General features: G+C 37.9%; 1 protein-coding gene across 2 annotated transcripts in view; it reads left to right on the top strand.

Moving 5' to 3' along the window:
• The window catches only part of SNX14 (sorting nexin 14), a 60,752-nt gene that overhangs the window by 15,822 nt on the left and 17,612 nt on the right, over positions 1 to 27,318 (top strand). The window contains exons 7-21 of one of the 2 annotated variants that reach the window (XM_075087219.1): positions 3,755 to 3,839; positions 6,052 to 6,208; positions 6,489 to 6,564; positions 7,412 to 7,456; positions 7,548 to 7,628; positions 7,773 to 7,887; positions 9,633 to 9,788; positions 10,110 to 10,234; positions 11,319 to 11,377; positions 14,899 to 14,925; positions 18,716 to 18,848; positions 24,970 to 25,171; positions 26,123 to 26,206; positions 26,338 to 26,438; positions 26,756 to 26,867. In XM_075087219.1, the coding sequence (XP_074943320.1) occupies positions 3,755 to 3,839; positions 6,052 to 6,208; positions 6,489 to 6,564; positions 7,412 to 7,456; positions 7,548 to 7,628; positions 7,773 to 7,887; positions 9,633 to 9,788; positions 10,110 to 10,234; positions 11,319 to 11,377; positions 14,899 to 14,925; positions 18,716 to 18,848; positions 24,970 to 25,171; positions 26,123 to 26,206; positions 26,338 to 26,438; positions 26,756 to 26,867 (1,558 nt within the window). The remainder of the gene's footprint in view (positions 1 to 3,754; positions 3,840 to 6,051; positions 6,209 to 6,488; positions 6,565 to 7,411; positions 7,457 to 7,547; positions 7,629 to 7,772; positions 7,888 to 9,632; positions 9,789 to 10,109; positions 10,235 to 11,318; positions 11,378 to 14,898; positions 14,926 to 18,715; positions 18,849 to 24,969; positions 25,172 to 26,122; positions 26,207 to 26,337; positions 26,439 to 26,755; positions 26,868 to 27,318) is intronic. The other variant, XM_075087220.1, reaches the window with a different exon arrangement.

The raw sequence follows: 27,318 nt of genomic DNA, 5'->3' as shown, positions 1-27,318 counted from the left end.
AGCGTCAAGTTGGCGATGGCTCTGAGCAACCTGATCTAGTGAAAGATGTCCCTGCCCTCACAGCAAGGGGTTCGACTAGATAATCTTTGAAGGTCCCTGGCAACCCAAACCATTCTATGATTCTGGCAAATAGATTCATTTTTTACACCAGTGCAAGGCATTATTAAACCTTGGGATGATCTTTTAGCTGTCTTTTAGTGGCTTAATCCAAGTGGAAACAATTTTGAGAATTATTGAAAAAGAACTATTAGAAAGTGGTTAGCAGTGTACCTGTCTCAGCTTCTGCTTTCTTGACTTCTTTAAATGCAGCTGTGTTCCTTATATTGTTTATAAAGAATAGACTGTCATTAAGCAAATAGCTTACTATAAGAATTAAAAGAGGTATGATTCTTATATTACTGTAGTTCTTAAGAAACAGTCTGAAGGCTAAAGATTCAAATTTTTTTTTATTCACTGTGTTTAATATATTAGCACATTTACTCTGTTTTCTGGTAAAGTGCTTCAAGGCTGTTTTACAGGAACTGCTTCTAAATTTCTGGCTATTCTAAGCAGGAAGAGCGGCTAACTCAGTTTCCAGATTTACTCAGTGCTGGCCCCTCTGTTGGAGCAACTACCATGAATGTGTCGTCTTTTTTTTTTCTCCTCCTTAGTAACAGGAATATTTCCTGAGCTACGAGTTGTACGTGTACTCTGTCGTGACTGTTTAACAGCCTGATTCTGTCCTTGTTATATTTCAAATCCAGATGACTTTCTTGTTTACTCTAACTCAAGCATGTTGCTTGTTAAAGTGGACAGAGGGGAAGATTAGGAAATGTCTGTGTAGCACAGACATTATATGGAGGTGTGAAAGTGGAGTAGATCTTTCAAAGTGAAAACCTAGAGCAAGGTCTTAAAATTTAACTTGGAGTTGTAATACATGCAGATGTTAGTTGTGCTATTTCTAAATCCGTTGTTGATTCGGAAAATGATGATGTCTCCTCTATTGATTGTGTAATAAGGTATTAATCACGTTAGATCAGCTCTAGCATCTTCAATAAAATATTCATTTTCCATATATCCCTTTGACAGTAATGAAATAAATGTCATATATTCAATTCTATGGATCTGGATAGGCAATATGTGCAACAAAAACTCAAGATGTATACAGGTATGAAGCACTGTCAGGGGAACTACAAAATAAAGGCCATCACAGAAATGCATTTCTCTTTACAAATGTTTAGATATATTTGTGTCCATCCTACAGAAGAATGTAATTAACTTTTTCTCTTTGTGTGAAGTGGTACAGATACCTCAAGCAAAAAGATACTCACAGTAACTTTGTTTTAGGACAAAATTGAAACTTGGCGTGCTCGCTTGTGCAGGGAAGCGTGGAGTCTCACGCTATGCAATGTTTTTCAGCTCATACTTTTTTTTCTGCTGAACGAGTGCTTCTGTGTGTGCACACACCCACATAGAGATTCAGACAGCCTGAGCTAATAGCTGTGATGCATAAACTACTGAAAATGGTGTGTGTAGAAATTAGAGTTGATGTGCAAGTTGCAAATAAAACGTCGACTTTTTGTTGTTTTGGGAATCCTAGTTCAAAGCTTCAGTTGTTAGCTGAAAAGAGTTATGACAATGTTTTCTAGCCTTTCAGCTCTGATATGGTGTCCTTTATAACCACATTTGAGGACAAATTAATCACTGATTGCAAAATAAAATAGTTCTATACCTTTGCCAAACAGCTGTACTTTTGATTTGGATTTATTATATTAAATGTTTGAAAGCAGTAGTTCTAGCTAATAGAGATAAAAATTTTAAATTCAGGAACTATTATGTGTAAGAAAAAAGTCCCCCCCCCTATTTTTGGGTTATATCTGTATACTTTTTCACCAAAGAATCTTCTACTTTTGAATTAAGACTTAAAATGACAAATCGCTTCAGTGAAAAGAATTTCTTTGTTTTCTTTTTAAGGCTGCATAGGTGGATTTTTTGAGGCATGGTTGTTGAATAAAGTAAAAGTGCTTCAAACCAGTCACCTCTTATGTATATGCTGAAATACTTCTCCCTCTCTTTCTCTCTTTCTCTCTCTCTTTTTTTTTTTTTTTTTTTATTATTATTATCTGGATTTTCCTTGTTGTGGCTATTTCTGGGTTGGTTATGGGTTTTCAAGGGAAAATGAAGGGTTTCTCTTTGTATGGTGTGGTGTAGGTAGCCCTGCAGCTGGTTGACGTTCTTGTCAAAAGTTGATAGTGTCTGGTACCATGTCAATAACTACTTGTTTGCTGAGCTCTTTGACTTACCTCTGCAGGAATAAACACTCCCCTATCCTTGTGTTCCATAGGAAACTCTTGATTTATTGGAATTACTGTTGAACTGTGAGTCCCAGATGACAAGGTTTTCCACTGAGGAGCAGAAGCTCCTACTTTCTTGCTTGTGAATATGTGTTGACCTTAATTTAGTTACTTTTAGGCAGTTCTAGGCAATTGTACTAGCTTGTCTGGGCTGGCCAGGTCAGGTCATAGCTGTGCACCTCAAATAATACAGGGGAGTGTGCAGGAATACATGCTATTCTTCTTGTACGAATGAATAAAACTCCAACTTTTCTCTTAGTTCAATTACAGTGTCTCTCTCTTTGTCTGGCAAGAAGTTGTTTCATGCTTCTGTTTCATTACTTAAGGTCTTTATTTGACTTAGTATTGAGAAGGGACAAACTCCATTAGGAAAAAAAACAAAAACAACCAAACCCCAACATTTTCAGAAGACTTAAATTTTGAACATCTGCAACTGCATGTTTTTGCTTCTCTGAGATGTCTTTTGCTCTTGCTTAAAATGAAGGGTGTGCAAAGTGTAAATTAATTTCTAGGTAAGTTTCTGTGGAAACTACTGCAGCTGATAAAGAAGAATCTCTGGAAACCATACAGGGTGGGGACTGACTGGCTGTGGAGAGAAGCTCTGCTGCAAAGGATCTGGCCCCATGGTAGACAGTAAGCTGAGTATGAGCCAGCAGTGTGTAGCAGCAAAGGCGGCCAACAGTATCCTGGGCTGTGTTAACAGGAGCATAGCCAAATGATCAAGAAAAGTGATTATCTGCCTTCACTTGGTGCTCTTCAGGTGGCATCTAGGATACTGCATCCAGTTTTGGGCTCCTTGTTAGAAAAGAGACATTGGTTGAACGTACTCCACTCTACCAAGGGGCCACCAAGATGGTTGGGGCTGGAGCATTTGACCTGTGAGCAGGATCATATGATGTTGTTGGCACTAATGGTCATCCTAACTCAGTAACTCAGATTTTCTTCTGGTTCTGCCATCACCTCGTACACACAGAGAGGAGGGTTTTGCTTTGCTTTTAGTCCTTGTGGACATGATTGTTGAGGGTTAAGGTACTCAAGTACTAGAAGCAGAGTATAGTTAACTTGCTTTTGTTGGTGGTCTGATGTTCATGTAGAGCTAGGTGTCTTATACTGCGGCTTGGAAGTCAAGCTGTATTACTGTAATTATTGCAGTGGAGGAAAAATAATGGGAACAAGTTGACAATGAATGTGTTAACAGTATTGTTTATGGCATTTAGTTCTACATGATATTGTATGCTTTGCTCAGAAGAATGAGCACGCTGTCAGTTCACCTAGAGAATTCACAGGGCTTCTTAAGGGTTCATTTTATGGTTAAAATGGGGACATATAAGCAAATTACTATGTTTGATAGTTGTCACCTGTAATAAATTTGGGGAAAAAACCTAGAACAATTTTGTTTTTATTTTAAAACTATTCTTTAGGTGGATATTCCAACTGTTGTAACAAAGAAAATGCTCAAGGCAGCAATGAAACACATCGAAGTGATAGCCAAGGCCCGGCAGAAAGGTAAAGGCTTAATACATTGTCAGTTTTGAAGGGCAAGCATAAAGGTTTCTTTTTTTAATGTCTGTTGTTACATTTGCTAAATCCTTTCATCCTCACTGCCTTCTCTTTAACAAAAAGTGATCCTTTTGCATTTTTCTTCTGGAGATTGCAAAGACAAATAGAGAAAAAGTTAGGGTACAAATAATCTCTTTTGATTTTCATTTCCCCACGTTGAAAATACTAAGCTCTGTATGGTAAACAGGAATGGTTTTTTTTTGTCTATTCAGAGCAATCAAATCACTTAGCAATGCTTCTTGAAGTTTTTCCTCTGTGTTCCAGATGAACAGTTATAAATTAAAGGATTTGCACGTCCGTGCACTGTACTGTAACTCTTACAGCTAGAATGATTTCACATCTGCACACTAACATGAGCGGTTAGTGGAATTGTTCAGGATGTTGAAAAGTTAGGCTTATGTTTATAAGCCATGGAGAGACTTTGAGCAGTAGCATATTTTATTATTAACCAAATAAAAATATCTTCATAAAGCCTAATGTAGAAATTATATTTAAACCCCACATTGAAGGAGTATTTGCAAAATAGAAAGCTTGCTGTTGGAAAATAGTTATCTTTATTTTTTTCATTGGCTGGGTTCCACAAAGCTGCATCTACAAAATGTGGTTTCATTCAACTTTTAAGCATAGATGTTTACTTTCACTGGAGTCATGAACTTTGCTCCCTTCCATCAAAACGTCTGCTTAATATCCATAAATATATACCATTGGTCCTGTGAGTAGTGGGTAATGAATTAACCAGGCATTGTGTGATCATATTAGATTTTTCTTTTTCATGGCACAAAACCAATTTCAAGATACTGGATTATCTTGCAGTGCTGTTTATGCCAAATTTCATATTTCCTTTGATTTCTACTACGGAGTTGGAAGCACTTTCTTTAGCAGCAAAGAACTGTATTTTAAGTGGACAGCATTGAAAATATAGCCATTTTCCTCAGCGTTTTAAAGGAAATGACTTGTTCCCTCAGGGCAGATATGTGAAGTAGCAGCCGAAAATTACTTTTTAGTGGTGCTTTCTAGTAAACGTTGCTAAACCAGCCACTGTAATACACGATTCAGAGGCAGCTTTCAGGCCATGCTTTGGTTGCTAGTTGAGCCTAGCCTTCTCTATTTTCTAAATACTTTTTCAGATGATTGGTTTAGGGGGCATTTCCTTTTTTCCTACTCTTCTTACCCTTACATCTCTTGGTAATTCCTCACTATTTGCACAGACACCTCCATGATTAATTACCTGTCCCTGCCAGAGAGTGCATGCCTCCTCTCTTTTAGTGACACCAACTATGCAGATTTATCAGGCAATATACATTCCTGCATCCCCCATATCAGCTATTACCACACATGGTTCTTGGTTGTGAGGGACAAGCTGTAGCAGGCTTATGTACTAAATTCAATATTTTGGAAACAAGCTTTAAGCTTCTAGATAACAGGTATGTGTTAAGTATGTGACCTGTGCCTGGTGTGGTTCTTGGCATGAGGCTGTGCTGGATTGCTAGTGCAGCTAGGTGTTATTTATTACAGCTCAGTTCTTGCCTTTGAAGTGATTTGAAGGAATATAATATTGTTGTTTCTAATTAATAGATATAATTTTAATCTGATAAAGCAGGTATTCTTGCAACTCCATACAGCTACTTATAAGAGGCAATACTCTTGCAGATCCCCATGCTGGTTTTAAAATACATGTTCCTTCACATTTGTTTTTAAATGTTCTAAGCAGGAAACAGATATAGCAGGATTGAATAAAAGTTCATGTTCATTTCAAATTGTGTTGTAGGCAAGTCAGTAGGAAGAAGCCCAATAAATAGGAGACCATGAAGGAGGTCAGGGAAAAAAAGCAAGTAGAGGCAGACTTTGGGCAATGCAGTTTTTTTTAGAAGAATCAAGATGTTGAGTTCTTCATTAATTATAAATGAGAAAACATTTTGGAAACCATGCAAACCACAGTTGTTTGGTGAAGGAATTCTTCTTTCAATGTGAGGTTTTGCTTTTGCATAGCCAGGCTTCAAAGCCTAAGCCAAGGTTCTTTTGTCAAGTTTCAACATTGTATCCCTTTGGCAGTTGTACATGTACTAAAAAAGTATTAACTTTTTAGCTCAAATGAAAAGAAATTGCCTCTTATTTCACAATAAGAAAAACAACTCTTAAAACTGTTTTTTACTTGCAGTAAAAAATGCAGAATTTTTACAGCAAGCTGCTTTAGAAGAATATGGACCAGAACTCCATGTTGCTTTGAGAAGCCGAAGAGATGAACTTCACTACTTAAGAAAACTTACTGAACTTCTTTTTCCTTATATTTTGCCCCCAAAGTCAACAGAGTGCAGGTATAGAAATTATTTAGAGTTGTATTCTTCAGAGTATCCACGTGCTATGTAGTACGATAATTCTGGGGAGTGGAAGATTGAACTCCAAAGTCATCCTCCTCATCCCTCCTTCTTATCCCTTTACTTATGGTTTTTCTGATTGGTCTTAAAAATATATTAGCACACTTAAGGTATTATTGAATAGTAAAATATTTCCCAGTAAAATATAATGGCATTGGAAACTCACTTAGAAAATGATGTAATCTAGTATTGGCTCTGACTTTCTTTTTTCCCCCCCCAGATCTCTGGCTCTTCTTATAAGAGAGATTCTACCTGGTTCTGTTTTCCTTCCCTCAATGGATTTCTTAGCTGATCCTGTAAGACTTTGGAGCACAAGAATAATCTTAATTTATTCAGTATTACTGTTTTCCTACTAAGTATGTTGTGGTAAAGCAAATGATGCACAATGACTGACTTGCTGTACGTTTTGACTGGGTAAAAAATCCTGTGGCCCATGTTTTTATTTGTCCATTGTAACTGATTTGAGTGCTTAAGTGACTGAGCTGACTAAAATACAATATTGGCACGATCTCTTAAGAATGTGTTTTTAATGAAGGACTACAATTTCTGTCAAATTGGAGAATACTGTGGTAGTATAAGCACCTTAAAATTGCTATAACTGCATTTAAACAAGGACTCAATTACTTGAACTCCAGCTGTATGTATCTTCATAGGAATGTAAGTAAATAGCCTTTTTTGCAGCTGTATTGAAATCAATTATTTTGCCCTTAATTCTGCAAATAAGAGGGCATATTTATTTCTAAAGATGGAACACTGACATCTTTGATTTTATTTATGCATGTATTTTAATAGGGAAAATGGCAATACTTACAAAGGTATCACCTAGCTGCAAGCAGAAAGTATTGTAGCTGCAGAAATATAAGAAGTTCATTAGATCTGCACTAACAGGAAAATGACTTTGTAGTGCTTTTCTTCAGTGGGTAAAGAACGGTTCTGTGCAGGTCTCTTCAGAAATTCCCTGACTTGTAAATAGTTGAAGAGACTATTGAAGGTTAATTCTCAAACGTGTGTTGCCAGGCTTTGGGGTTTTTTAAGTGTTAATATATTCATATGTTTAAACCTGGGCGTAACATAGCAGTGAAATGATTTTCATCTATTTGTTGAGTTTCTTTAATAGTAATTTTGTATTGTGTTTTCCTGCAGGATACTGTCAACCATTTGCTGCTGATCTTCATTGATGATAGTCCAGTGAGTACTGACAAAGTTCAAACAGTAGTGATTTGTTCACCCATTAAGGAAGCATTCTTACCCAATTGTCCATGTCATTTTTTTTCTACAGCCTGAGAAAGCAACTGAACCTACTTCTTCATTGGTTCCATTCCTTCAGAAATTTGCAGAGCCAAGAAATAAAAAACCATCTGTAAGCAAAGGCAACATTAATTTCTTTTCCTGTTTTGAATAAGTGTTTTACTTTACCTGTTGTTTTTGTTCTACAACTCCTTGCATTATTTATGTTCTCACTGAATGTTTCAAAATTAGCTGACTGCATTTTTAACCCACTAAGGTTCTGAAACTGGAGCTAAAGGAGATCAGAGATCAGCAAGACCTTTTATTTCGGTTCATGAACTTCCTAAAACAGGAAGGGGCAGTCCATGTGCTGCAGTTCTGCCTGACTGTAGGTAAGATTACATATGTGTGCTGTGGTATATTTGGTGGTCTTTAAAAGCTGTAATCATTTGCATGTTGAAATGAATATTCAGTGTCAGAACTAGGCAGCGTTGTTAAGCAGGAGATTACCTTTCAGGATCTGTGTTCACTTACTTTAATATGTCCTGATTCTTGAATGCTGATCTTGGTAATGTTAATGTCGGCATGGACTGTAGATCTTAATTGTGTTTCTGTTTACTGATAAAGGCTGGACATCTTAAAATGTAATATTCTTGTAAGAAAAATGTTCTGCCCACTGATACAAAGTACAGCTGCCTTTTTTTTTTTTCTTTAGATATGTGGTTACTAAAGTACTACTAAAATGAGCTGTTCATCATGAAAAGCTTCTCATGTTCTTTTAGATTTAAAATTCTGATGTCTGTAAATAACAGGAACATAGCAGGAACATTAAAGGTGTTGAAACCTTCAATTCAGTAACCTGTGCCTTGGTTATGAAGCATGCATTTGGTTTTACCGTTACGTAAGCGTCACTTGAAAAGCCTTTTGTTTTCCAATGATAAGGTTTTCTGTGAAGTTTCTCTAAGTTGGAGTGGTTTATTCAAGCTTTTTTGTCAACTAGTAGGTAATTAGTGTCTTACCAAAATAATGGGGGTGTGGGGTTTTGTTTTTAGTAATTTAGCAATTCAGTTTAGTAATTAAAAAAAAAAGCCAACTTAGTATTTCCATGTTGCATAGGAAATAATGGGTGTGTCTTCATATCCCATCAGGATCATGTATCACATCAGGAAGAAGTGAAATTAAATTAGACTTCATCTCAAAATACTGCAGAAATCATTAATCATTACATAAGAGGGATATAAATAATCTCTGTGCATGCAGCTACTTATGTGCTCATAGGAACACATAAACTTCTAAACTTGTCTTGCATTCTCATAGGCAGCAAGCCTGTGTATTAACTTACAAAACAATGAATGACATTCAGGTCTCTAAAGTTCTGCTTTCCCAAACTGTCTACTGTAGGTGGTTCTTGATAGGAATATTTTGCATAAGAAGCACTTACTGAGGAAAATAAACCTCCAAAAAAACCCAGAAGGGTCTTGGTAGACTTTCTCTGAAGAAGCTTGGTTTTGTCTCTGAATTGCAAAATGAATCAAACACTACCTTATTTTTCCTTCTTTCTGGGCAGTAGTCATACAAGTAATGGGATGAGCCAATAAATCAAGTAGGATTGCACAGTAATTGTGCTAAATAGAATTTTTATTTTGTCAGGGAAAGTTCATTCTCAAGTTAGTCTGACATTAAAGATATTATTGGAATTACTATGATGGTTTGGGTTTTAAGAATGCAGTAGCAGCAGAATAGCAGGTGACCAGTATAAATGGCTGATGGGGCTCTGTGTGTGTCTGGCATGAACTGGAAATCATGCTAAAAGAAAACTACAATTTACAATTTGATGATTTAGGAAGAAGAGATTCATTCTACTGATTCATTCTTCTGCCGGAAAAACTTCATGGATTTATCGTTACTGTGATAAGGAATAATTAGTTTTAATTGCAATATATTTTTAGAAATAATTTTATGAACAAATCTGAATTACAGTTAATAAGAAGGCAGCTACTGTATTACCTGAGATTATTTTAAAGCTTTACAAATTACTGTATCTGCTGGAAAATGAGTTGATGATATAGCTTGCTTCAAGGTGGTATTTGTTAGCCAAGTGGAACAACAAATGAATTTTCTTTCCTTTACTTCTCAGAGGAATTCAATGACCGAATTCTGCGACCAGAACTATCAGATACTGAAAAGATGTCTCTTCATGAAGAAGTACAGAAAATTTACAAAACTTATTGTTTGGATGAAAGCATTGACAAAATTAGATTTGACCCTTTTATTGTGGAAGAGATCCAAAAAAGTAAGTTTGAATTTGAAAGGAATAATTTACACTGGAATTTAAGTAGCAATCTGTAAAAAGTGAAGACTAATTAATCTAAATATGATCAATCTTTACTTCTGTCATAATTGTTTTATGACAAAATATATTTATTTAATATAAAATTAAAAATTGTTACCCCCTTGATATATTGTGCTTAAGCCTTGGTTTGTCACGTTATTTCTGATTTTGTGTCAGACCTATTAGCTTGCAAAGCAATCGCAAACTTAGACCAGGGGAAAAAACCCCAAACTTTATATGCCCATATATATACACATACTTTTATTTACAATTTTTTTATAGTTGCTGAAGGTCCATATATGGATGTTGTGAAACTTCAAACTATGAGGTGTCTTTTTGAAGCTTATGAGCATGTACTTTCTCTACTTGAGAATGTTTTTACTCCTATGTTCTGTCACAGTGATGAGGTAAGTGTGGAAGACTGGAAGAGTAGTCTTAAAGCAGGATTCTACTTTATTATAGGATACCCTATTTACAACAGTCATGTGCATGTGGAACTGAAAAATATGTCTCTATTTTCCACTTTAGTTAGCATGCCAGAGCTGGAACCAATCTCAGTATGAGAAATTAATTTATTCTAGTTCACACAACATCAACAGCATAAAAAAACTCTTCATTTTTTGGATGTAACAATTTGTATATATCACTGCAATTACAAAATCCTCTCCACCCCTTCTTTTATGATCTCAAATCTGGTGCAAAAGTAATCTGTGTGATAGACATAGAAACACTTTTAGAATCTATTTACTTTTTAAAATATAATGGTACTTAAAGAAAGATTGAAAGGTTGTACTTAGGTACCTTCAGCTGCATTCCAGCAGCTAAAAGTCAGGTGTCTGTTTTCAGGAAGGTCATTCAGAGCAATTTACTAGGCATTTGAGATTGTTCTATGATTGGGTTCTGAATGCAAGTTTAAAAAAAGAAAATCCCCACACTGGGCCAACGGCTGCCTAAAGTCTTCTAGTAGGAAGCACTTTAAATGCAGGGGTGAGTCTGAATTCTTGTCCCTTTCAGATTTATTTTTTTTGTGTGTGTAAATAGGTTGCATGTTAAGCTTCTCGCATTTATTTGAGGCAGAATATATTGACTTGACTTGGGAGTGGGTACTTACCTTACTTGGTGTTATTCTTAATGAAGTGTATTTCTTAAAAATGGTATTGATGGTCATCTTTCCCATAATAGCTATAATGCTTCAAATGTTTGATTTTTAACAAGGAGGAGGCATGGATTTTGGTGCTTAATTTTAGTCGTCTTTCTGGTTTGGTTTTTGTTTTTTAATCCCAAGACTATGTAAAGTAAAATAAGTAGTCCTGGGAGCATGTCTTACAAATTTGGTCTGTCCTTTTCCAGATGAATATTCTAACTGCTAGATTATGGGCAGCTTGCCTTTTACTTCCGTTCTTGTTTCCTGAATTCTGCAGTGTTGTTGCATAGTAGCCCCTATGTCAGTTAACCCGCTGTTTTCCTTGATACCTTGTTTGTCTGTTGTAGTACTTCAGGCACCTTTTAAGAGGAGCAGAGTCACCAACACGCAATTCAAAGTTTAACAGGTAGGTATGGTAGAATCTTTGGGTGGTTTTCTTTGCTTTTTAGTTAAGTGTCAAAATACTAAACCATATTTTCTACTGCCTGATAGTAATTTGATTTCATTTTTAGCTCTACTTCTATTTTTATTTCAAACGGACAAATTACGTATTGAAAGAGCAAGCAATATATATAGATGTCTCTTCGCTCTGAAGTGTTCTACATCAAACGATTTAAAATGTGATTTAGACCTCAGCATTTGAGAAGGGGGAAGTGAAAAATAAATGTACAATGAGAATAAGATAACGTTGAAATAAAATGGTGATTTAACTGACTGTATGTATGAATACCATTTTGTTGGTGCAAAGCTGGGTCTTCTTGGATTTCGGGTCTTACAGGGATAGGTACAGTGTACCGTGTGTCTAACCAACCTGGTCTTGCAATGGGAATCTCCCTGTTGTGACAAGGAGGATTTGCCATTTCTCGTAGGTCAAATGTGTTTTCTGGTCCCCAGCTGTCCCCATTCATTGCAGAAATGTAGCATCAGAAGCCTTGTTTCTGCATTTGGGCTGTATACTTCCAGACCATCTTCAGGCTCCTTAGGGCCTCTGGAGAAGAATAGCATCTCCTGTGGTATGGATGGGTGATCTTCCACTGTGGAGATGGGTTGAATAAGCTTGAGGTCTCATAATTTCTTGTCTTTCATTTTATGCTGGATGGCTCAGTCATAGACTAGCCCAACTGAATTGCTCTTATGGTCTAGCCAAAAGAAGGAAAACTTCAGTGGGACAGTCTTTAATTTGGATAGGCTTGCTTGCTTGGTATGAAATAAGATCCATAGTGGTGTAGAAAATGCTAGTGTTTATCACCTTAGAGCACTCTTCTAGAGGAGTAAGAGCAATTTATTTAAAAACAACTGCTTTCATTAGAGATACACCTAGCAGCAGCCCTCTTGATTTGTAGCCTACTGTGAGATGTACTACTGTGAGATCCCTTTCTCCCCTGCTAACGTTCTTCAAAAACTGCATGATTGTTCGCTTTAATATATCTCCATTGCTGACATCTATTATGTAGTCTTTATAGTTCCTGTAGATCCAGGATTCAGGCTTTGGTGTAGTGCTTTCTCAGATTGGTGCTGACAAGCTTCTCTTTCTTAGCAAAGAGGTGTGGAAGGCAGCTAGACTAAACTGCATTTCTCCCCTATGTGATACTTCACTAGGAATGGTGACCTTAAAACACACTTCAGCTTCTGTCAAAGACAGCTACAGGGTTTCATCCAGACCTTTTAGATCTGCCTTCTGGTATCTTTCCAAAGTTATTCATGGCAAGGGTTTAAAGTATCTGTCATACACTTCTTAAATCTACTTAAAGTGTGAAAACATTTAGGTCATCTCCTTGGTGCTTTGCTTTCCGAAATGGAAAGGGTGAAACTGCAGGCAGACTCTACCTGGAGTTTTTGAAATACATCTCTGGCTACAAAATAAGCAAATTTTGTCTGGGGACAGTTATAGTTTATTCCCCTGGAGTTCAAACAGCATCCATAGCATTACTGAAAGTGAGTCTGTTTTACATTTTAGACCAATTTGAATGCTCTGAGTATATATGCTGGTTTATGATAGGAGGTACTGTATGTTCCTGAAGTGGTGCCTCGGTAATTATTTCCATGAAACAGAGGTCCTATCTGATGTCCTATCTGCAAGTAGTTTGCCTGTTGCTTTGGAGTTTCCCTCTGCATAATCTGGTACAAACAGTCACTGCCAAGGGGGAAAAAAAAAATTTTAAGTGTTACTTGTGGACAGTATCTGGAATAATTCCATATGCACGTACCTTGTCCTGCCTTCTCTTCCCTATTCTAGCATTAATTCCAGCTGAAAGAAACTATATCCGTAGAGATTAGTTTTGTTTTCTGTATTTTTGCTTTGCTAGGGGTACTGTGTGTGTATTGCATAGATACTGCTGCTTAAAAAGTCAGCTCAAATAGTAGATATGAAATCCCAGGGCAATGTACATGCGGGTAATGTGTTGAGTAATTTCACTTATTATAAGGCAAGAAAATTATAGAGCAATTTCTACAAAATACAAGCGGGAAGAAGTGACTATCAGTATGTAATTTCTGGGTTGAATCGCTTCTTTGAACTGTACAAAATAATCATAGCTTTTTGTGTACAGATAGGACTAATAACATGCTATGAAAACTGCTAAGGTAATAAGTGAGAAGTCCCAAGTATCTCTGGAGTATAAAGAAGTCACACTGAGGATATTCTGATAACTTGACAACTAGCTGTAGTTGTCAGCAGTTTAACTCCATAACTGATATTTTCCACCTAATGTTTAATGTGTGTGGCCAAAGAAAACTGATGTTTTAAGTTCCAGTTCTGGCAACTTAATTATGGGTGTGTGGAAGAGAGGACAAGAATTTCCTCTCCCTCATTCAGAATTATTTATAATATATTACTATGATACTTAAAGGTATTCTGTGCTTGAAGTCTAACAAAAAAAGAAAAGACATTTTAAACTCACAGATTTCTGGATAGCTGCATATCTGCCTTGATTTTCTACACACCATGACTACATATAGAAGTAGATGCATCCTGATTTCTCGTCATTGGAATAGCAATAAAACTAAAACATTTTTCAAGTAAAGGACCAATGAGAAAATACATTAACAATTTTGGCGAGTGGTTAGGAGTAAAACCTGCAGAATTAAGTCTGTAAACAGTTGTGTGTAGTGTAATTGTCACCATTAGTTCCAACTTGGTAGGTTATGTTTCTAGTTTCACAGTTAACATGACTAAAGGCAATTAAGATGCCTTAGAATCAGTTCCTCTTGTAAAACAAAATCTAAAATTTGAATATTTTAATCCTTATCAGTTTGTCCAGAATTCAGTAGCTCCAGTGAATTAAAATCATGTGTGCAGTGACCGTGTTTATGGTTAATCCATTTAAACATCTCGGCTGGAATTATTGAGTTGATGGCTGAGGCATTGGTTCCATGTACCAGCTTATGCAGAATGTCACAGTTCTCAAAATCTGTGAAATAAATAAAAAGGAAGATATTTTAATAGTGGTTTTTACTATATCTAATATGGGGGATAGGGGGTGGATTTATTACATAAAATAAGTCCAAAGCCTTTTCTTTTTATTGGCCAAATGAACTAGATTCCTACGTGACTTCTGAATGTAGGTTATAGAGAAAGTTAGCTGCCTGTTTGGCACTATAGGTAACCTTAAAAATGAAAGTCATTCTCTGTAAATTGATAGCCATTTGTGCTGAGTGTCAGTGGAGACCTAAAAGTTTCAGTAACTGAAGCTTTAAATTCAAAGGCCAAGATTGTGGTGATGAAATGTGTTGATACTGTTTGCATTTCACTTTCTTCAGATTTTAGGTCAGAAACTCCTAATTGTATCACACTTTTTATTAATCTGTAGTGATGGTCAAAGCCTATTCAGTTTTATTGGCACAGGTCTGTCAGATTTGGGTTGTTTTTTTTCTTTTAACATTATTTTTTCCTGGGCTCTGAGGTAATTTACATGCCTGTTGTTGCAGAAGTAGCCTGAGTTTGGATGACTTCCGGTAAGTCTATCTAACACTCGATAAATGTTGTGTGTTAGTTATGCTGCATCTATCATGACTGTGTCACACAGCCTTTATAACAGCAGTTAACTGTCCATTTTATCTGTAAAAATATGAATGCCTTCTCTGGGCTGAACTGCATTTCTCCCTACAATAAGCTTTACTCCCCATGTCCTTTCCACAAATGTTTAGAAATTGCTTAATTGTAATTTCACAAGTTTGCAATAGATTAACATTGTTTGCTGTTAACTATTTGTCTGTTGTTATTACTTTTGAAATATATTTGCATAAGTTGAAGCTTTTTTTTTTGACCTGTGACTGCTGGCTGCTCCAAAACTTCCTTTACTCCATGTCACATTTCCAGATCCTGTTTGAGGATTTATCCATTTAACTGCTTGTTTTATCTTGCACAGCTGTGTCCAACATGATCATTGCCTAACATTGCATGCAAACATAACCATTTTATGAATACTATCAAGTACTCAAAACCAGCATTTCCCCAAGTTAGTTCTATGCAGCTTTTTTTGGTGACTGTTACAGGTTTGATTACAACATAGGCTATTTCTTACCATTTGCTTTAGGTAGTCTGTGGTCACTCATTAACTCCTTAATAGCTGTTCAGTGGTTTTTCTCATTATTGTGCCTCTTTAAATACATGGTATCCAAACTCAGAAAACAATTTTTTTGTTACAGGCTTTTTCTTAGAAATTGTCAGAGCATCAGTATTTCATATATTACTGATACCATTCTTGAATCTTGAGGGAACATTATCAACTTAATTTTACAGGTTACGAATCAAGGTATATAGACACTTTATCTTTTATGTTCAGTGTATTGAGTTATAACTTGCAAGAGTGTTTAACATTACAAGGTACTTGAGATGTAAGTGCAGTTCATTGGGGTTTTTTTTTGTTGTTGTTTTTTTTTGTTTTTTTTTAAGTGCAGCTCTGTGAGCTTAGCATTTCCCCTAATTGGGTGTAGGGGTTTTAGTGAGCCAAAAGAAAATGGTACTCTGACTTCCCATGCACATAAATAGCTTGTCTGATACATATCATGTGTCTGGTCTTGACCTGCAGAGGTTCATAGTAGCATTCTTCAGCTACATAGCCCCGGCTGATCACTTGCAAAGATCTGTTCGGTGTGCTGAATGAGGCAGTGATCCTGGGGGAAAATTATTTTGGAACCATCCCCGATTAAAGAACGCCACAGGGCAGAGTGGCACTAATGCCATCTTTGTTGTGCAGTTCCCAGCTACAGAGTGAGCAGCAGTTGTAATTTTTTAATGTATGCACTTGTGATTTCTCAAGCTTTAAAAAACACCCAACCACTCCACAAAAACAAAAACACAAACCAAACCAAAACAAAAAAACCCACCCCAAAACCCCAACTTATTCCATTCTCTTGTTCTCACATCATTCATCAGAAATGTTGGCACCTGTAGACTCTGCTCAGAGCCTTGCCAAGAAAGCAACTCTAGAATGACAGTCTAATGATGTTACGTGGATCAGCGCTAGAGAGAGTGGGATACTTTTCCCAGTGAGTTTTGTATATACATTTGTTGACAAGTCTTGAAAGACTTGGTCTCTATTCTAAACTGGACACCTCCTCTCATCTTTCTTCCCCCATGCCTTGAACCTGACCATATCCTAGTCCCATCTCTTCCCTTCCACCTAGCCTCAAGGTCTTTTCCTATGTAACTAACCAGCGAATCTATTAGATTTTCATCCTGACACCTGGTTTGGTTTCTTTTTTTCCTTGCTCAGCATCCTTAAAAGATTGATCATCCTGTTGTCTATCTCTGCTAACATCCCCAGATTTTTTCCATGCTCATCTAATCTGGTTTGTGCTTTGCGTGCTTACTCAAAGATTTCTGCCAAACCAGTCCTATGCGTTGTCCAGCATGTCTCTGTGTACCCTCTTATTCACCAGCGTTTGTTCTGAATTTGTGTCTCTGCCTGCGAAGAGATCCAATTTGTCACTTTATACCTGTTCCAGTTTAGTGATTGCTCTGTATTGATTAGGTGTGATCTTTGGGCTCAGCATTGAGTCAGGAATGGGTCATTCCTAGCTATCAGGTTGAGTCCTGGCTCCATACAGCTCAGTATTGCAGTTATAGGCAAAGCTGTATTCTGCCTTCAGCTGGAGCATGATGAGCATGGGAAGGAGCTGATCTGAGCCTGGACTATTATCAAACCTCTGAGCTTGTGCAAACTGATGTTTTTGTTCAAAATGTTGAGAACTGCACAAGTGATGAAAAGTCAAGCCAGAGGTCTGAAATATTACCCTTCTAGAAAAACTCGTTCTGTCTGAATAAGATTTTTATTTTCCTAGCCCAGTGATTAAGCTCTTGAGCAAGGTTCAGGTAGGTCCCCAATGTGAAAAAGTTAAGTTCAGCACAAGAATATGTAGAGTAAGGTGTTTAAAAATCGAGTAAAATTGTTCAAACATGGATTTAGACCACAAACAGCCAAGAGCCTTATCTTTGGTTAGCAGGGATAAGTAAGATAGATGGTGCCTGTCTGCTTGGGACCTGATAATAATATGAGATAGTAAAAGCAAAAGATTAGGAAAAACAGTAGATTATTTATGCAATTTTAGTAATGTACACAGTCTGGGTAAAAATATAAACAGGAAGATGGTTAGTAACACAAGCATGCACATTTTGAGCCAGCAGTTGATGATGTCAACATGGTTTTATGGGTGATGAAGATGCTTTACGTGCTGGTCTCTGCTGTTCTGTTGGTACTACTGTTCAGTAGTTAATAGTTTTTTGTTTTAAAGAAAAAAGAAACACTCTAGGATATTTTTTAGTCCTCTAAAGTACTAATAGTGCTTTTAATCTCAGTAATCTATAAAGTTGTCTTGGGTTTTTAGTTCTGCAGTTCACTGTATTGATTTTTAACTCTCCTATCAAATATATTTATTGAATCACCATAAATAACCTTAGGCTGATTTCATATTCAACAGAAAAAATTTTCTTTCCAGAATTACTAGCATCTCTATGTAAGAAATAATCTTTGGTGTCAGGTCTTGCATAAGGGTGTAACAATGTTATAAAATCTGTTCTTCCAGTAAGGAGTGCTCTTCCTGCCCAATTATCTTTCTTTTTCCATACCTTGTTGCTTTTTGGATGCTTTGTCGTAAGTGGCAAGACTACAAAAAGTCTTCCATCTTTGAGTCAGACTGGCTCTTCAAGCCAAGATTCCTCAGTTGCATCTGTTTTCTCTCATGTTCAGTCTTGCTCCTTGCACATTCCTTTTATCTGTCCCTAATGGTTGAAAGTCAAAATCTGTCTTGAATCATACATACTTGTAAAATTCTGGGATGTTGATGTAAGAAAAAAAAAGCATCTAACTACACCATTTACAGTACTTGGCAAGAGTAGATAAATATTTAAATATGAGTACGTGAAAAAGGACAGAGTTAGTGACCACCTTGGTGTGCATGCCTGTAGCAATACGACAGTTTCTGCTCTCAAAAGAAAATTGTTTTGCATAGTTAACTTTTTGTTCTGTGTCCTGCATTACTGGGATACTATTATAAGAGTGTTCATGTTAGCTCATGGTTAAGCATATGGGAATCTCATATCTCTTAAGTGTAATCAAGAAATTTTGCTGATGGATCACAGAACAAATTTGCCATAAGCGAATTTCAATTTAAGTGGAAATAAGTATATTGGGTACTTGTTTATAGAGTTGTTTCTCATATCTGCAAATGGTGTGCGATGGCCTACTGAGCTGCTGTGTAATAATGTGCCTTGTGTTGTGAACTCTGGCTTCTGTAATCCTAGGACCACACAGAAGAGAGGAGAATCATTTGGAATCAGCAGAATAGGCAACAAAATAAAAGGTGTATTCAAGAGTTCTGCAATGGAAGGAGCTATGTTGCCTAACTATAACTTAAATGATGGAGAAGATGACTTTGTGAGTAAAAGCTTTAAATTTATCTTTAAGTCTTTGTTGTTGGTGGGTTTTTTTTCTTTCATTATTTGAAAGAAAATAAATCTCATTATTTGCCTTTTCTGCTGTCTTACTTCACTGTAGGGTTTTCATGTACTGGCTTCTGATTAAGTTGCCTTGGTTTCTCTGTATTCATTTACAAGCCAAGGCCACATCCCCACCCCAGTTAGTGTGCCTCCGAGCTTATTGCTTTAGTAAAGAGAAGTACTAAAAATAGTGGTGCCAGACATTTTTATAAGCAATTAATTTTTCTCTAAAAAGTTACCATGCCATTTTATAATTCTGTATAATGAGGTATGCATAGGACTGCATGTAAGGCTTTTCATCTGAAGCTTGTCAAAAGACCTTAAAACCATAAAGTAGTGGAGAAATTGCTGTCAAGTTGATCTGTGATGCAGCATTTTCTCTGAAGATGAGAAAGGCAATAGTCCTTTCTCATTTGTCTTGGGCGTCTCTCTCAACTAATGTTTTTCTTTCATGCTAGACAGCAATGAGTAGAGCCTATGGTAGAATTATTGCATGGGACATAGGCATCTGAAGCACAGCTGGGGGACAAATGGAAAATTTTAAGAAGGGAAGAGGAGGGAATTGGTCAGAAACTATTGGTAGTCATGGATTTTTTTTAGTGTCTACCAGTTCAGTCTTTTGTGCCTGTTCCTAACAAACAAAACATTTAAGTGTGTATTACCTTGATAAACAGATATCTCATTTTCCACAGCCTGAAGATAAAAGTGTAGATATAAGTTTGTATTATTCGCCTTGTTCAGAATGGCTTTCAGAAGAGGGTGGGAAGGACTCAACACCTTAGAACTCTAGATAGGTTTTGGGGTGGGTTGGATTTTTTTTTTAATCTTTAAGAGGAGAAAAAAAGGCAGTTTTTCATAGATGCTAAATCTTCTTTAAGTCATGGCTTTAAGGGGGCAGAACTGTTGGAATTAATTTCATGGACAGTTCTTGTTGTTAAAACTTCTCTCTTTGTGAGGTGAGTTTCTAATGGAAATGGGTTAATTTTGCAGCATTGCTGTTGTAGATTCTGCTAGCCAAAGGGCATGAAAGTATAATTTCACTGTAGCAGAGGAGTGAGTAGAAGTATAATTGAAACAGTGGAGTTCAGAGAAGGAACATGTTTTTGTGCCAGAGTGCAAGAAGTTACCTGTGAGAATTTGCTGAATTCAATGAGACACAGACAATCCTTATTAAGGAAGGTATTCAAATGGGCAGAATGGTTTTAGCTTAGGCAAGAATGGAAAGTTTTAAGTGGAGCATTTACTCAAATCCCTTCATTAAATAAAGGGAGGATACTACACTATTTCGAAAAGCACCTTAGACAAAATTTGAGAAATACCTAGGTCCCTTTGTTTGATAAGTGTGAATGGGAAGAAGAAATGGGAAAACACCGAACTACTGCAAGGTTACTGTGCGTGGCAACAACTGAACAGCGCTGTGACTTCACTTCATGAGTGAATACTGAACATACTGTGATTCATTAGCGTTGAACTCTGTAAGTACAGGGTTCCCTAGCAGGCATTGCAGGGTCAGAGGAAAATCATAGAATCATCGAATTGTTAAGGTTGGAAAAGACCCTTAAGATCGAGTCCAACCGCTAACCTATGACTGCCAACTCCACCACTTAACCATATCCTCAAGCACCACGTCTACCCTTCTTTTAAATGCCTCCAGGGACAGAGACTCAACCACCTCCCTGGGCAGCCTGTTCCAATGCCTGACAACCCTTTTGGTGAAGAAGAAGTTTTTCCTAATATACAACCTAAATTTACCCTGGCGCAGCTTGAGGCCATTTCCTCTCGTCCTATCGCTTGTTTACTAGCGCCTCGCTACAACCTCCTTTCAGGTAGTTGTAGAGAGCGATAAGCTCTCCCCTCAGCTTTCTCTTCTCCAGACTAAACAACCCCAGCTCCCTCAGCTGCTCCTCATAAGACTTGTTCTCTAGACCCTTCACCAACTTTGTTTCCCTTCTCAGGACACGCTCCAGCACCTCAATGTCCTTCTTGTAGTGAGGGGCCCAAAACCGCACACAGTACTCGAGGTGCGGCCTCACCAGTGCCGAGTACAGGGGCACGATCACCTCCCTGCTCCTGCTGGCCACACTGTTCCTGATAGAAGCCAGGATGCTGTTGGCCGCCTTGGCCGCCTGAGCACACTGCTGGCTCATGTTCCAGGTGGCTGTCAACCAACACCCCCAGGTCCTTTTCCTCCAGGCAGCCCTCCAGCCACTCCTCCCCAAGCCTGTAGCGTTGCACGGAGTTGTTGTGACAGAAGTGCAAGACCCGGCACTTGGCCTTGTTGAATCTCATACCGTTGGCTCCGGCCCAACGATCCAGCCTGTCCAGGTCCCTCTATAGGGCCTTCGTGCCCTCCAGCAGATCGACACTTCCACCCAGCTTGGTGTCGTCTGCAGACTTACTGAGGGTGCACTCAATCCCCTCATCCAGATCATCAGTGAAGATATTGAACAGGACTGAGCCCTGGGGAACACCACTCATGACCGGCTGCCAACTGGATTTGACTCCATTCACCACCACGCTCTGGGCTCGGCCGTCCAGCCAGTTTTTAACCCACTGCAGAGTGCACTTGTCCAAGCCGTGAGCAGCCAGGTTCTCCAGGAAAATGCTGTGGAGACAGTGTCAAAGGCCTTACTAAAGTCCAAGTAGATAATGTCCACAGCCTTCCCCTCATCCACAGAGCGGGTCACCTTATCATAAAAGGGAGACCAGGTTAGTGAGGCAGGACCTCCCTTTCATAAACCCATGCTGGCTGAGCCCGATCCCCTGGGTGTCCCACATGTGCTGCATAATGGCATTCAAGATGATCTGCTCCTTGACCTTTCCCAGCACCGAGGGCAGGCTGACAGGCCTGTAGTTCCCCAGATCCTCCTTCCGACCCTTCTTGTAGAGGGGCATCATATTCGCTAGTTTCCAGTCATCTGGGACCTCCCTGGTTCACCAGGAAGAGCGCTCCGGGACAAGAAAAAACATGGTCTGGGAAATGGCAGTATAATTGTAAGATGGTGGCAGTTCAGTATATGGACTTACATAGTTAGCTTATGTACTAATAAGCTAATCAATATGTGGGATTATGCGAGTTATGGGAGTTATTTCCTCCTACACAGATCCTGATTAAGTATTTAAGTAGTTCGTGTTAATGTAAACTTGGTGGATTCAAGGTAAATATAAGGTAAAGAATGGCAGTGAAATGGAGTTCTGTGCATTATGATAGAGACTAAACAATGTCTTTGCTTTTTTCTTTTTTCTCTTTTTTAAATGTTTTTGACAGTGTCATGTTTGTTGCAGTTAAAGCCTATAGGAAACATCCATTTAGTCTAAGGAAATCATGTAGGGATAGAAACATGATAGCAGCTTTCTGCAGCTCTGGACAGCAGCTTTGTAAGCTGCTAACGTGATAATAGTGATTCCGTGAAACCACACTCAATCTTTGTTAGCTAAATTTTAAATATAGCAAAAGATCTTCTGGCTACCTTGGGAACAATCTCTGTCCTTCAATATGCAGAAGATCTCTAGACTTGAATTTTTGGCTTTGTTGGACAAAACAAATGGAAGGAGACTGAGGCAACCTATGACTCTTATAGGTTAGTAATTTGTTTAGAAAGAGGACTAAAGCCCTTAGAAATTCATGGTTCCCGGCTTACAGTTAATGCAAGTGCTGCAATTGTCGTAGTGGAAGAGCCTGCAAATTTACATAGGATTATTACCAAAACGAGGCTGGAAGTCATGTGAGGGGTCTGGTGAAAAAGAGGTTCTGAGCATGTGAAACTCTGCTGATGATTCCATACAACCTCAGAAGGGCTAAGTGAAGAAGGCGGACAGAGAGGTTATGGCTGCTTTGAGCGGTTCAAAAATGACTGACCTCTACCTTATGCTAGCTCTGTGCAGTGCTGGGAGTGCAATCACTGTATCAACCGATAGCATAAATGGTGGGAGATGAGAGCTGCAAGTAGTAGTAAGTTGAAGAGAAGGAATCGGAAAATGTAGGCAAGAGTGGAGTTTTGATCAAGTCTGTTGCCTAAGCATTTAGTTTAGTTAAAAACTACAGAATCAGGTAAGCCTGAGTGTTTGTAGAATGGCCTTGCATTTTTTTCAAGCAGGTCCTGTGGATATTGCTTATTTAGTGCTAATGCAAAGATACACGTTTAGTCAGGATAGATTATGAAGCGTTGATTTTGGCAGCTGACAGCTCAACCCTCACAGGGTGAGGGAGTGAGTGCAAATTGCACCCAGTTCATGCTGCCCCAGCTGCAGAAGCTCAGCTACTGTTGACTTGGAGTTGCTATCCTGAAATGTTGTTCTGCTCTTTCTGTCCAGTGGTGACAACCGCATAAAGCCTGTGGAAGGGGGAAAATGAGGGTAAGACCTCATACAGAAGACTTTGTAGATGTAAAGCTACCTGACAGCCCTGTTGTTGTGGTTCAGAGAGCATCTGTCCTATGTATTCCATTCTTTGGTGTAAGATAGTCCTGCAGTTTTTCAGCCCTGGTTGTTCATTCCAGGCTGGGGTTATTTTTGTTTGCTTTGTGAAAGAGCACAGCCTGTGATTCAGCTCTCAAATTGTGAACCACCTTAGCTGAGCGTGGTCTCTGTGCAGAAGCTACTGAGACTGCTCTTCGCCTGTCATGGTTTCTCTTCTTATCAAATAAATCAGGTAAGCGGAAGCAAAAATGTGTTTTGAAAAGAAGAGGTTCACTTAGTGGATCTACAGAGATCTGTTTTGGAAGACAGCAGTCTGCACTGTAACCAGTTTAAGGACCGTTTCAGTGTTATGCAAAGGCAAAACAAAATTGAACAAAGATTGCTCGTGTGTGTTGAACCACTTATGCTTCAGCTGCAGCTGAGTCATGATTATATGAATATTGTAGTGCAGACACAGCCAAAATTATTTCAGGGGTGCTGTATTGCCTTAAAGTGTTAATTGGATTATCCCAATACTGGCAAAACTTGTTAAGCCACGTAGGCTTGGCCTTTGAGTAAAATATGGATTTAAATTATGAAGCTAAGGGAAAAGGACTTGAAAGTGGGTTTCGTGGTTTCCAGTTTCCTGTAGTTTCACTTGTTGTAAATTCATGTTAAAATTTCCTATCTTAACTTTAACAAGCGGCAGTACTCTCAAGTCTCTGTGCGACTTACTAAAATAAAGTACTTGTTGCTTAACTCTAACCTGTCTCAACATGGTTAATAGGTCTATAAATTGTGGTGGGAAGAGTGAGGTGCTGACCGCTACTGCCGTGGGCACAGGCTGGAGGCAGGACGATGGGCTTGAGTGTTGCTCCTCATCAGGCAATGCCTGCCTCCTTGCAGGGTTGCAGTGTTCTAGAAGCCCTTGTAGCATGGCAGCAGACTAAATTAGATTCAAACAATTTCAGTTTTATAAGGAAACAGGAATACTCCTTTCTCACCTGCTTGCCCACGCTTGTGCAAATACAAAGAGCTCTGGGCAGCAGGAATAATTCAATCCCCATCGTGGTTATGTTGCACCTTGAAGAGCAAGTCAGATTCACCTGTCCACAACGTTGCACTTGTTTGTGGGGGCGAGAGATCTGCTAGCTTGGTGCACTGTTGGTTTCTGTCTCTTGCTGTGTTTAGATAGCTGCTTAGCCTGACCTAGTAAGGTCAAGTCTTCCGGTTGGGTCCTAGTATGCTGGAAAATGCAGTGCAGCTAAATTTGCAGGACCCAAGCTGGGTTCTGTAGGATTCAGTCTGTGTCAAAGGCATTCTTTCTGCTGTCTCCTCTAGTACTTCTATTCTCTCTCCCCCGCCACCTTCCCTCCCTCCCTCCCTCCCTGAAGTGTCAGATATGGGACTTGATAGTGCTATAAAAACTACTCAGTTTTCACTAAAATTTGCTAACTTTAAATGAATTTGCATCGGATCTAAAAATAGAAATTAATCTACATGAAAACTCCATTAATAAAATGGGGTTTTTTGTTCTTTTATTACTTAGTGACACATTCTTAAAGACTCGATTTATGTTTCATTGCCTTATATAAGTTTTGCAAAGGTAGACTGAACCAATTAAAATAGAACTATAGATCTTGATGTTTGAATCTTTACAGATTGAAGAAGGCATTATGGTGATGGAAGATGATTCTCCTGAGGAGGCTGTTAGTACCCCAAATACACCCCGCAACCTTGCTGCATGGAAAATTAGCATCCCATATGTAGATTTTTTTGACGATCCCTCCTTGGAAAGAAAAGACAGAAAGGAGAGAATTCCTGTGTTCTGCATTGATGTAGAGAGAAATGATAGAAGGGCAGGTATGCAGTGTTGTGGATAAATAAAATGTCATTAAAAAATAAACTCAGAATATTCTAGTGTGCTGTACTTTGGCTGTTGCGTACATGTTCTTCTGTTTTTGAAATAATGACTGGAAAACTCTGGGGAAATGTGTTTGAGAGCTGAATGAGCACATTTAGTATTTGCAAGTTGAGAACTGACTCCTCAGGACGGATCAGTTCTATTTAGACTTCCTGCCAAAGTTTTGAGATTTTTATCTTTCCAAAAATATTGACCCTATGATTCATACTAATAAACACTTGGCATATTTTTCTTTTACCCACTCTGAACTTTAGAATAACAAATGATAAATAGATTTTTTAGATAATATAGTTTTTTAGGAAATGAAAATGTTTTGCTTATTAGAAACCATCAGTATTTATATAGCAATACATCCATACTGAGTGGGGAAAACAGCATCATCCTGGGGCTGCATAGATTTATGTCAGTAAAACTAATACTTGACAATAAGCAGGAAGTGTTTAAGAGTTATTTAGTGATATCTTCCCAGAGGAAGAATGATCAGGATTTGAGCTGATGGTGCAGAGGACTGTATTGAACAAGTAGTATTTCTGTAAATCATTTGGTTAAAAGTTTGAAATTAGATCTAACATAGTCAGCCCTGATAAGTTTTGAAGTTACACAGCACTCCTTTGTATAGATTTTAGTGATCCCATAAATGAGATGGTAATTTCCATGCTAGTACCATGTCTGTCTACCAGGTATGCATTTTAATTTAATGCTTAAGTTACCTGGCGGGGATTTTTTTAATGTTACAGCAATATGGGGGAATATCATTGAGGTTTTTCCTATAATAATCCAACATATGTTTGCTGTTGCTTAATTCATCTCTCAAGTGGCATAAAACCTCGTTTATTTTTAATGTTGGTTTGGGGTTTTTGTTGTTTTGGTTTTTTTTTGTTTCCCCCTAGTTGGGCATGAACCTGAACACTGGTCTGTCTACAGGAGGTATCTTGAATTTTATGTGCTTGAGTCGAAACTAACGGAATTTCACGGTATGTTTCTCCATCTTCTGGAAAGCCACTTTCCCACTGCTGTGATTATCATTCAGTACTGAACTGAAATTTAAAACAACGAAACCAATCTTTGCTGCGCTACAAGAATAATTTAATCTTGATATTTTTAGGTACGTTTCCTGATGCTCAGCTTCCCTCAAAGAGAATCATTGGCCCCAAGAACTATGAGTTCTTAAAATCCAAGAGAGAGGAGTTTCAGGAATATCTGCAGGTATCAAACAAACTTCTGGAGCAAAGAATATTGTAAAACTAACAATATAAAATTAATACAGGAATATCTGCTTTTTTGTTTTATTTGTTTCCAAGTAGCTTGGGTTATAGAAAGGATTGAAGTGGGCAAATAGTTTCATGTGACTGAAAATAAAAATCTTTTGCAAATTACGATATCTGTAATGTAATATAATGTAATATAATGCTCTTTGAATATCTCTTTTTGCTATAACCATATCTCTCTTTGCTATAGAGAAACTGTTTTTTAAAGAGTAGTTTTAAGGTACTTACACTTATTCCTTTCCTTCTGTCTCAAAGAAACTTCTGCAACATCCAGAACTAAGTAACAGCCAGCTTTTAGCTGACTTCCTGTCCCCTAATGGAGGAGAGACTCAGTTTCTTGATAAAATGTTGCCTGATGTGAATCTTGGTATGTAAAATGCTAGTTGTTTATGCTGATAAATAGCAATACTGTAGATACTATTATTGAATGATAGTAGTAACTAACAGATAACCCTTGTGTAAGGATGTGGACGTGAGAAATAAGAGCTCTGCTCCTTCACAGCCCTTGAAATTATAGCTCAGCAAGCAAGGTATGCTGATACTTTTCCCTTGAAGAACAAGGACATTTTGAGATTATGGAAAAAAGTGGTTAAGTGGTTGCTTTTGAATCCTTATGTCAGCAAGCAAGGTGATAAGATTTCTCTAACAAATTTCATAGTTCAAGAAGACCGGTATTGTCATGGGTCAAATCTGCACAAGTCAGTCATTGTTTACAGGTGTGATGGTATAAGCAATTTCTTAACATAAACTACCTTTGGGTGTTAGTCGATTAAAATCTGTTTATTTTAATCTGAAAACGGCAATATTTAATATTTCTA

The sequence above is a fragment of the Phalacrocorax aristotelis genome, chromosome 3, assembly GCF_949628215.1.
Source record: "Phalacrocorax aristotelis chromosome 3, bGulAri2.1, whole genome shotgun sequence".
Classification (NCBI taxonomy): domain Eukaryota; kingdom Metazoa; phylum Chordata; class Aves; order Suliformes; family Phalacrocoracidae; genus Phalacrocorax; species Phalacrocorax aristotelis.
This window is presented reverse-complemented; position numbering and strand designations above follow the sequence as displayed.